Source organism: Hemicordylus capensis, chromosome 4 (genome assembly GCF_027244095.1).
Source record: "Hemicordylus capensis ecotype Gifberg chromosome 4, rHemCap1.1.pri, whole genome shotgun sequence".
Classification (NCBI taxonomy): Eukaryota; Metazoa; Chordata; class Lepidosauria; order Squamata; family Cordylidae; genus Hemicordylus; species Hemicordylus capensis.
Window position 1 is genome coordinate 321,062,910 of NC_069660.1, and position 11,682 is coordinate 321,074,591.

Below are 11,682 nucleotides of genomic sequence, written 5' to 3' on the forward strand. Positions count from 1 at the left end.
CTCCGCCCCGGGTCATGGCGAGGGAAGCCTCCCTGTGGCACCGCCAGCGCGGCTCTTAGCCCAGGTCTGCTGCTGCTGCTGCGGAGGCAGGCAGGCAGGCAAGAGCCCCTGAGCCGCCCCCAGCTCCCCCCCCACCCACGGGGTCACTGCCCCCACCCACGGGGTCACTGCCCCCCCCACCCACGGGGTCACTGCCAGCTCCCCTCCCCTCCCCTCCCCTCGTGCAAGGCTTCCCGCAGCACAGGCTGTCTTTGGCATTTTCCAGCTGAGACCCAAACCAGCCGACTACACCTTGGAGAAGAAGTTGGGGCTCGGCGTCTCGCTCTTTGAGCGCATGGTCAACAACCAGCTTCCTCACGTGCAGTTGCTCTACCAGGTGGGTGTGGCAAAGGTGTGGGGCGCTGGGGCCTGTCCTGCATCCTGGGCCCGGCTCTCCTCTAGCCTCACTGCGCCCCAGAGCTCCTCCTGCTGTGCTGAGGGTGACATGATGACCCCCCTCACCGCCCCCTCATGGCTACGGCACACGCTTCTGTGCTTGCTAGCCTTAGGGCACAGTGGCAGGGTGGGAAACAGGACGGAACTTCTCCCCCACTGGGGAGGTTCTGCACCAAGTTCCTTCTCCGCCCAAGATGAAATCTGTTCTCTCCCTGCTGGCACCAAAGCTCCGGTGCCAACTGCTCCAAGAGCTCACGCTCAGACTGCAGGGAGGAAGAAGTGCGTCCCTGGAGGGAGCCTGTGCAGCTGGAAATGGCTCCTGGCTCACTCGCTCTGGCACTCTTCATGAGTCATACATTATCTTAGGAACAGCCCGGCCATTCATGAGTGTTATGCCCCCCCCCCCATCCAGACACACCCAGAACTCCGAGGGGGCTGCTGGTAGGGCATGTTTTCCATGACAAGCAGAGCAGAGACATGGGCTGCAGCCAGTCCTACCGGGCTCTTGACCTCTTTCCAACAAGTGAAGCAGCAGCTCCACGGGTGGGGTGGGTGGGGGGGCTTCTGGAGGCTGCATTTTCTAAGGTGATGACAGGAGGGGAGCCGTGTCCATGATGAGGTCTGCCCGTTTGCACCTCTAGAAAGCAACGTTTTGTACATCTGTGGTGATGCAGGTTGAGACTTCAGGATGGGGCAGTCCACCTCTCTGGAGAAATAGGCAGGGGCTTCCCTGAGCCCCCTGAAGGAAAGGTCTGACTGCAGCCACGGTCCGTGGTGACGGTTCTCTCCCCCACCCCCTTGTCCCTCGCAGCATCGCATGCGGCCAGAGATCTCCCAGCTGCTGGTGCCGTTCTTCTACAAGGAACTGAGGGATCACCCCGCGGTCCTGGAGTACGAAAGCATCAAGGTAGGGAGGGAGGTCTATGCTGCTGGTGGGGTCATGGCTCTCCCCCACCCTCCACTGCTGCAAGGCAGGCCAGCAAGGAGGGCAAGGGAAAGGGGGTCCCCGGGAAGGTTATTTCCCCTCCCCGGATACACCCCTGCAGAATGGATGCAAAGCAGAGTTCAAGCAGAACAAATGGGAAGACTTGGTTGGCCTGGCTTCCCCCATGGAGAAGAACCCTCCGGGGTGATCCGGGCTCCTTGGGTCACTGCCCATGGCTCACCCCTGATGTGCCTGCCCTCCCCAAGGAAGAGGCTCCTGCAGATCACATTAATCTAAAATAAAAGCGGGGGGAGGGAGGCAGGATTGCACAAAGACCAGCCTCTTTCATGCCTGCCCGCTTTGCATCTGGTGGAGGCGGCTCTCATCCAGACAAGTGGGCTGGCGGTTGAGGGGCCTCCTTGTCCTCGTTGCTGCAACTGCTGTTCCAGCAACTCCCACTGTGGGTTGGGGGCACCGTGGGGCTGTGCAGTGCACGGGCCTACCCCCAAGAAGGCCCACAAAACTCCTTGTTTCTATTTCCTCTCGTTTATTGGGCCTTTTCTATCCGGCCTCTCGCCCTTCCGAAAGGCAGCCTATGGGCTGTGCAGCACAGCCTCCTAAGGAGTGTTCATGGGGCTCCGTGGCCAGAGGCTGAGCCATAAACCTGGGCGGCTGTGATATCAACAGCCGTCCTTAAATGCTGGGGCTGACCAGCAAAGCCCTCTGACTTGACGAGGCAAGCTCCCAACGTTCCCCTCCAGCTGATGAAGACCTTGGCTCTCTTGTGGAGCACCTGCTTTCTGGCTGCCGTTTCTCCTTGTGTATCAGCCGCTCTTGCTCAAGAAGTTGAGCAGGGTGCTTTCCAGGTTAGGCCCTGCAACGGGGTCACGAGGTATCTCTGGAGTGGGCTTCCGCACTTCCTGTGTTGTGACACTGCAGTCCCTACGCTGACAGCAGGGTGCCGTTCATATTAACCTATGAAACATGTGTTTCGAATTTAATTGCTGCAATATAGTGCTATGACGTCGTATGTCTGGCATTAAAAAGTTGCTGTTTTCTCGGGTTGTTTGTTCCCGCGAGACTGATCCCCCTGCTGGGCATTTTCCTATTATTATTTCAATGCGATTTGCCTGAGCGGAAGCATTTTACTGCTGTTGAGTGGCTAAGCTGGAAAGCACCCTGAATGCCCAGTGTGGCCACTGGGTGATGTCTCCTTTCTGACCTTCTCAACAGGGCATCGAAAAAAGTGTGTTCTTTGTGCAACACCGAGAGGCAGAGAGCCACAGCACCCACTCCGAAAGCTACAGCAATGAGCACGAAGCCACCTTCCTGGCCTCACTCACCAGCTACCTCCTTAAGCAAGGGTACGAGCAGAGCCAGATCACCCTCCTCACCCCGTACCACGGTCAGATGGTCTGGATCCGAGCTCTTCTGAAGCAGCAGAGGATGGCAGACGTGGCCGCCCATGCAGTGGATGAGTTCCAGGGAGAAGAAAACGACATCGTCCTCCTCTCGCTGGTCCGAAGCAACAGCCAAGGGAGGGTCGGCTTTCTCAAGGACAAGAACCGACTCTGCGTCGCTCTCTCCCGGGCGAAAAAGGGCTTCTACTGCATTGGAAATCTGGAGACTCTCTCAGCAAGCTGCAAGCTATGGAAAGAGATCTCAGGCTTGCTAAAATCCAAGAGCCTCCTTGGGGAAGAGCTGGTACTGATGTGCCAGAACCACCCCGACACAAGGACAGCGGTGAAAGGCAGCACGGATTTTGGCAAGCTCCCGGACGGAGGCTGCACGCTCAAGTGCCAGGCCCGGCTGGAGTGCGGCCACCCCTGCACGCGCCGCTGCCACCCCTGCGACAGGGACCACCTCACGAGCCTCTGCGAGTTCCCCTGCAGCCGGGTCCTGTGCAAGCTCAACCACCAGTGCCCCAAGAAGTGCAGGCAGGCCTGTGAGCCTTGCCAAGTGGAGTTGGTGGAGAAGGCCATCCCCAGATGCGGCCACCGCCAGATGGTTCCGTGCCACATGCCTGCCGAGGCCTGGGTGTGCGAGGAGCCCTGCCCGCGGCTGCTGCCGTGCAGCCATCCCTGCACGCTGCGCTGTGGCCAGGACTGCAGAGCCCGCCTGTGCAAGGAGCCGGTGCAAGTCGCGCTGCCCTGCGGCCACGCGGCCCAGGCAGACTGCTACCAGCAGAAGCGGCCCCTGAAGTGCTACGAGAAGTGCCAGCAGAGGCTGGCGTGTGGCCACCTTTGCCGCGGAAGCTGCTACGAATGCGTCCAGGGCCGGATGCACACGGCCTGCCGCCACAAGTGCCACAGGGTCCTCCTCTGCTCCCACGTGTGCCAGGGCGCCTGCTGCGAGAACTGCCCCCCCTGCAAGAGGAAGTGCCCAGCCCGGTGCCCCCACAGCCGCTGCGACAAGCTCTGCGGGGAGATCTGCTTCCCCTGCGCCCAGCCCTGCGCCTGGAGGTGCCGGCACCACCGCTGCCGGCAGACGTGCTCCGAGCCCTGCGACCGCCCCCGCTGCAACAAGCCCTGTCCCCGGACCCTCCAGTGCAAGCACCCGTGTGTGGGCCTCTGTGGGGAGCCCTGTCCCCCCAAGTGCTGGGTGTGCCACCGGGAGGAGCTGGCGGAGATCTTCTTTGGGAGCGAAGACGAGCCAGGGGCTCGCTTTGTGCTTTTAGAAGACTGTGGGCACGTCTTTGAGGTGGCGGGGCTGGATCGCTGGGTGGACGGGGAAGCAGGCACGGCCCCAGCCCAGCACGTGCAGCAGCTGGTGTGCCCCAAATGCTCGACCCCCATCCAGGACAACCCCCGGTACAACGACGTCCTCAGAGCGACACGGCAGCGGATCGAGGAGGTCAAGCGGAAGCTGCAGGGCGGCAAAGAGGCGGCACTGTGGGCTGGGCGGACGGCCCTGCTCGGCCAACTAGCCGCCGTGCCAGACACCGGCCGCTACCTCAGGCACACCTCCTTGGCCAGGAAGATCAAGGCGGCCGCCTCCCTCCAGGGCCTCAAGGACTTGGAGAACACGGTGAGTTTCCTTCTGAGCCTGCAGAGGCTGAAAAGCCAAGCCAAGAGGTGCACGCCGGAGCGGAGAGGGCAGCTGACCGGGATGGCTGAGGCGGTGGAGGCCTGGCTCTGCAGGAGGAGGGAAGGAGACGCCTTCACAGCCCAACAACTCCAGGAGGGCAGGGACGAGGTCAGGCGCATCTCCTACTTGGCCAACCTCTTTGAGTGGCTGAGCAGCCAGGGCCGCCTTCCTCTCTCCCCCGAGGCCTCGGCAGCGGTGGAGAAGGCGTTGGGCCTGCTCGGTCAGCAGAAGCCGCTGGCAGAAGCCCAGGAGGAGCTCCTTCGCGCAACGCTGGAGACGATTGACCGGCTGCTGCCCGCCACGGGGCTGCTGCTGCGGCTCTCCAAGGCCGAGAGAGTCTCCATCACGGAGGCCCTGCGCTTTGGGAGGGGCCACTGGTACAGCTGCCCCCAGGGCCACCTGTACGCCATCGGAGAGTGTGGGCAGCCGATGCAAGAGAGCCGCTGCCCAGAGTGTGGGGCCACCATTGGAGGGCAGCACCACAGGCTCAATGCAGATAATGAAGCGGATGACCGAATCCTGAACCCGGTCCCCGGGGGCAGTGCAGGGGGCGCAGAGAGGCGCCTCAGCCACATCGCAGAGCCAGCTGCTCCCTCCGCTCCTCTGGCCTCCTCAGCCCCTGCTGCTGCCATCAGCCCCTCAGGTCAGCTGGGCTCTCCGCTTACATGGAGCACCAAGGGCAGCCCCACTGGAGCGGGACTCAGCCCTGCAGGCAGTCCAGCCCCTCCGGCCAGTTCCCCCAGCAGCCCTTCCAGCAGGACCTGCCAAGACCCAAGTCCCGACTTGGAAGGGGCCAAGGAGACCCCCCACCCCACCCCAGGCCCCAGTGCATGCTGGGAGCAGGAAGAGTCTGCACCCTCTCTGGAGGGCTGTGGGGCAGCAGCCAGGGGAGAGGTTTCGCTCCTGGACCCTCCTGAGTCCGGGGACCCAGACAGACACCCGTCGTCTCCTGCCTGCACTCCCCCGATGGCGCCGGAGGTGTCAGACCCCTGCCCCCCACAATCACCCCCTGCCCCGCCCAGAGCAGCTGCGAGAAGCCAAAGGCGGAGGAGCGCCCACCTGGCTGCTCAGGGCCGCAGCAGAGCACTGCGCCTGAAGAAGAGCCCCTGACTCCAGTGCTTCCCGCATCAGGGCCTGCCAGGCCTGTAGGGTGGATCCTGAACGCCTGCCTTGCCCCCACTGCCTGACTGGAAGCAACCCCCCCCCCCCCAGTCCCAGTACCCACCTCCCTTCCCTGCCTCGCCCAGAAGACTGAAGCCAAGCCCGCTTGCTCCTGCCAGTGCCCAGGAAGAGGGCTGCTTTGCCCAGGACCATCCCCCGGGAGGCCCCTCCGCTAGGCCACGCCGCAGCCCCCCACAGCCAGGCCCCCAGCTGCAGCCTCCGTCCCCATCACTGGGTCTTCCAGGTGCAGATGCTGCAAGAGCAGCTGCGCTCCTACAATGTAGTGAGCCAAGCGGAGCAAGCTCTCCATGCTGCTGCTGCCCCCACCCCCACCCCCGTGGTGCAAGCCCCTTCAAGGCAAGGCCCCAGTCTTGAGAGCTGGTCTGCCTAGGAGGCTGAGCTGCCCCCCCCCCCCAAAAAAACCGGAGCTCCTCTCAGCAGCTGTTACGAGGATAGCCACCCTCCTTTCCGGGCTGAGAAATGACCGGAGGCAGCAGCAGTTGGAAAAGTGAGCCCCAAGAGGCTGGCTGGCTTCATTGCCTGGCAGCCTCCATTCTGCCCAGGCTAACCTCCCGCCCGTTTCTTTTCTGCTTGTCCTTTTTGGTGTCTCCAAAGCCAGATTGATGCAGCTGTCCGTTTAAATTTGGAAATTTGCCACAAGAAACAAATTAGCCAGGGATTGCCTGGTTCAATTTAATTCAAAATCAATTACTGAGCAGATTTTATCAAGCTCATTTTGCCAAAGCCCTTACTATTGAAACTCAGCAGGTAAAATTTTTGAAAGAAATACCAACCAGGATTTTAAGGAAACAGAAGGATTATAAATTTTTTACAGATGCTTTGAATGCTAATGGAATACATTTTAGATGGGAAATACCCGAGGGAGTCTCCTTTTTTTACAAGGGCAAGAAGAATAGGTTCACAGAGCTCCTTAAAAGCGTAAGGATTTTGGCGAAAATACAAAAAAAAAAAAAATTATCTTCCGAGCAGCCAGTCCCCTCAACACATAATTCTAATTAGACTAGATGGATTACAGGATAGCTTCATGGAACATTAATGGGTTAAATACCAAAACAAAAAGGAATAGAGTTTTTCATTTTCTTAAGAAACAAAATTTGGACATTGTATGTTTACAGGAGACACACATTAGAAAACAAGATAGAAAATTTTTGGTTAATAAGGCTTTAGGACAAGAATTTGTTTCCTCTGATAAGAAAAAAAAAGAGGGGTAGTATTTTATGTTAAACAACAATTTGAACCCAAGTTGATTTTTAAAGATGAAGAAGGCAGGCTGCTAGCCTTGGAAATTTTAATTTCTGGAATTAAAATGGTGATAATTGGAATTTATGCACCTAATGAAAAGAAAGTTGAATTTTATAATCATTTAGAACAGAAGATAGCTGAGTTATCGAATGTTAACTTGATTATTTTGGGAGATTTTAATGGTGTTGTCTCTACATCTTTGGATAGAAAATCTGATATACCTGAAAGGAACCTACAAGGCAAGCTTCCTAAAGCGTTTTTTGACTTAGCAGAACATATGGATCTTTATGATTTGTGGAGAATTAAATATTCAAATGCAAAAGAATACACTTACTTCTCTGAAAGATAGCAATCTCATTCAAGGATAGATATGGTTTGGACATCAAAATCTATTACACCATGTATAAAAAGAATGAACATTTTGCCCAGAACTTTTTCAGATCATAATCCAATTTGTTTTACATGGAAGAAGAAAGGAATGGTTTCATTTCGCTGGAGATTGAATATCTGCTGAAAAAATCAGATGTTGTGGAGAAAGCTAAAAAGAAGCTAAAGCACTATTTTGAACTGAATTTAAACCAAGGAATGGACAACAAAATAGTCTAGGATGCAGGAAAAGCGGTCATGAGAGGTTTCTTTATACAGCAAAATGCATACTTTAAAAAGCAAAGAGGATTGAAAAAAGAGACGTTATTGATGCAGATTTCTAAAAAAGAAAGAGAATTACTATGGGCTAAGGATAAGAAGACGATTACTCAAGCTATCAAAATGCTCCAACAACAACTCTCTATGTTAGTATCAAATGAAGTTGAACGGAACTTAAAATATGTCAAGCAAAGGTCATTTGAGTTCGCAAAGAAACAAGGCAAGTTGTTGTCTTGAAAAATTAGATCTGAGAAAAAAAATAACTACATATCCAAAATACTTACAAAAAATGGGCTTTCTTATGATGGTAAGGAAATAGAATTCTTTAGATACTATTCAGCACTATATAAAGGAAATATAGTAGAAGATATAAAAAATTGAACAATTTCTTAAGACCAAAAATATCCCAAAACTTTCTAAGGAACATATAGAAATTATGAATGCTCCGATAACAATAATGGAAGTAACAGAAACAATAAATCAAAGTAAGGCTAATAAGGTGCCAGGACCTGATGGGCTATCAGCTTTGTACTATAAATCATTTAAAGATCAAATTCTACAGCCTTTGCAATGGACTATGAATGACATTTTGCAAAGAGGGATTATGCCGGAGTCTTGGAAGTATGCTAATATTGCAGTAATCCCAAAACCAGATCAAGATTTAGCGCAAGTCAAAAACTACAGACCAATCTCACTTTTAAATAATGATTATAAACTTTTTGCTGCCATTTTGGCAAGAAGAATGAAGGCTATGTTAAGACTCTTTATTCATGAGGATCAAGCTGGCTTCTTGACAAAGAGACAATTAAGAGATAATGTGAGAACAGTGTTGAATGTACTGGAGTATTATGAAAAACACAATGACAAACAGATGGCTATGATTTTTCTGGACGCAGAGAAAGCTTTTGATAATGAGCCCCTGGTGGCGTAGTGGTAAAACTGCCGCTCTGTAACCAGAAGGTTACAAGTTCGATCCTGACCAGGGGCTCAAGGTTGACTCAGCCTTCCGAGGTCAGTAAAATGAGTACCCAGAATGTTGGGGGGCAATATGCTAAATCATTGTAAACCGCTTAGAGAGCTTCAGCTATAAAGCGGTATATAAATGTAAGTGCTATTGCTAGTGCTATTGCTATTCCTGGCAGTTTATGTGGAGGTTATTAGATGCAATGGGCGCTGGTAATAATTTTATTAGGGCTATCGAGGCAATCTATTTGGAGCAATATGCTAAGATCATTGTAAATGGGGAATTAGCAGACAATTGTAAAATACAAAAAGGGACTAGACAAGGATGTCCACTTTCCCCATTACTTTTTATATTAGTATTAGAAGTGTTCTGTAGAAATATTAGAGAAGATGATCATATACAAGGCCCGAAAATTGGGAAACAAGAGTATAAACTAAGAGCCTTTGCAGATGATGTGTTTTTTTTTAGAAAATCCATTGGATAAGATTGGAAGACTCTTGGAAAAAATACAACAACTTGGCCAATTGGCTGGGTTTTATATAAACAAGACTAAAACAAAGGTGTTGACCAAAAATATGGATCAGAAATCTAAGGACAGATTTTTTGAAATAAGTGAACTGAAAGTGGAGAATAAAAATTTCTGGGTGTTTGGCTGACAAACAATAATTATTTGTTCTCAAATAATTATATTAAAATATGGAATACAGTAAAATCTGACTTACAAAGATGGTCTAATATGAACGTATCTTTAATGGGAAGAATTTCAGTGGTGAAAATGAATGTCTTACCCAAAATGTTGTTTCTCTTTCAGACTATTCCTATAATTAATACTTTAACTTGTTTTAAGCAATGGCAGAAGGACATAACTAAATTTGTTTGGCAAGGGAAAAGACCAAGAATTAATTTTAAAAATTTAACAGATGCAAAAGAAAGAGGCTGTCTTACCCTACCAGACTTAAGGTTGTATTTTGATGCTGTTTGTTTGACGTGGTTAAAAGAATGGATAACATTAAGAAATTCTAGAATACTTGATCTGGAGGGATTTGACAGAAGGTTCGGATGGCACTCCTATTTGTGGTATGACAAAAGTAAAGTGCATAAAGATTTTCTTAACCACTATATAAGAAGGAGTTTAATGAGAGTTTGGGTAAAATATAAAAAATGGTTGGAACCTAAAACTCCGTTATGGCTATCCCCGATTGAAGCTCTAGCACGTAAAGAGGTAAATATGCAATCACAATGGGGTACCTATAGGGATTTGTTATGTTTTCAAGAAAAGGACTGTAAGTTAAAAAGTTTAATTGAAGTACAAAATTTGGTTAGTAACTGGTTTCAGTACCATCAGCTAAATGAAGTTTATAAGAAGGATCTTAAAGTTGGATTTGAGGATCAGATGTCAAGATTTGAGAAGGAGCTGTGTGAAAATGATGAAAAAGTAGTTTCTAAAATGTATAAGCTCTTGCTTTTGGATGAGACAAGAGACGAAGTGGTTAAAACGACGATGGTAAAATGGGCTCAAGATGTGGGCTATAATATAGAAATGGCAGCCTGGGAAAACTGATTTAAAGTTCACTGCATGTTATGTTTTAAAAGAAAATTACTATAAAATGATGTATAGGTGGTATTTGACACCTAAAAAACTGGCATTAATGTATAAAAATGTTTCAAACAAATGTTGAAAATGTGGACACTCTGAAGGAACCTTTTTTCATATGTGGTGGACTTGTAGGAAGGCGAAGGCCTTTTGGGACATGATATATAATGAATTAAAGAAAATTTTCAAAATGACATTTCCTAAGAAGCCAGAATCCTTCCTGCTGGGAATAACGCAAGGAGTGTTTTCTACAACCAACTTAACATTCTTTATGTATGCTACCACGGCGGCCAGAATAATATATGCGTAGAAATGGAAGAGTAATGAACTGCCCTCAAAAGAAGATTGGCTGATAAACATTTTGGAATATGCGGAGTTGGCAAAACTTACAGTACTGATAAGAGACCAAAATTTGGAATGTTTTAAAGAAGATTGGAAACCATTCTTATTATACTTAAAGAACTACTTTCCTAACATTGATTTTACAACAGGGTTTGAAATTTAGTAATATTAGCAGGTTGAGTAGCTCAAAATTGAGTTTGTAAGGTTTAGAGATATGTTTTGAATTATTATTATAGCAAGGGTTAATTCTATAGTTGGTGATTCATGAGGAGGTGTGAGCGGGAAGTCCATATTTGTTTAATGTGTTGTGACTGTTAAGATATTGTTAAAATCAATAAAAATGTAAACAAGGGAAGTCAATATTCCCTAAAGTGGCCAAAATAAATAAACAAACAAATCTTCAGGGGAGGTCTGTCTGGTGGCGACTCAAAGACGAGGCTTCGCGGTAGTTGCCCCAGAGCTGTGGAACTCACTTCCTGCTGAGATTAGGGCTGCTCCATCCCGGTTGACTTTTAGGAAACAGCTGAGGACACCTCTCTCCATAAGAACAGCCCGGCTGCTGGATCAGGCCCAAGGACGGAGGCCCCTCTAGTCCAGCACCCTGTTTCACACAGTGGCCCACCAGAGGCCTCTGGGGAGCAGCCCACAGGCAAGAGGGGAAGGCCGGCCCCAGGCGAAGGCATGCTGTTCATCCACAGCAGACAAGTCTGGCAAGAGCTTCTGGGGGCCTGCTGCCATCAGAACACTCCCCCCCCCACAACACACACACACACACACACACCTCCAGTGGCTTGTGGGAGGGCAGAAATACAGAAGTCCAAGCAGCTGGCATTGCATCACACTTGACTCAAAAGATTTTTTTAAAAAGTCATTCTGTGCAACTCAGAAGCTTGAATATGCCAGCACTGACCAGCAAAAACCCATCCAAAAGCAAGTTCTGTCTGTTGGGATCATTAGCCATACAGAATGCCAATAGAACCTAGAACCAACTGCTTTTACAGTTCATGGAAAGTTTGTTCCCATGAGGAAACTGTGGATTCTGTTGCTTGTTAACCAAGTCAGGCATCAATGCTCTCTGAAAATGCTTCTGCCGTATTTTCCCATATTAGCCATTTGGGTGAACTCAGCTATCCCGCTTTCTAAGCCTTTCTGATACTATTGGAAGAGGCTGAGCCCTCAACGCGGCTCTCTGTGCTGTTCCCAACAAATAGTTTGTATTTGCAGAATACAGAAGTGTGCACAAACATCCAGAAATGGGGCACAATT

At 50.3% G+C, this 11,682-nt stretch overlaps 1 protein-coding gene across 1 annotated transcript in view; it reads left to right on the forward strand.

The window, feature by feature from the left end:
* LOC128323263 (NFX1-type zinc finger-containing protein 1-like) overlaps positions 1 to 11,169 on the forward strand; it is a 43,997-nt gene extending 32,828 nt beyond the window's left edge. Inside the window, exons 12-14 of the mRNA XM_053245991.1 lie at positions 266 to 376; positions 1,247 to 1,342; positions 2,594 to 11,169. Coding sequence (XP_053101966.1) covers positions 266 to 376; positions 1,247 to 1,342; positions 2,594 to 5,557 — 3,171 coding nt within the window. The 3' untranslated portion in view covers positions 5,558 to 11,169. The remainder of the gene's footprint in view (positions 1 to 265; positions 377 to 1,246; positions 1,343 to 2,593) is intronic.
* The last annotated feature ends 513 nt before the right edge of the window (positions 11,170 to 11,682 follow it).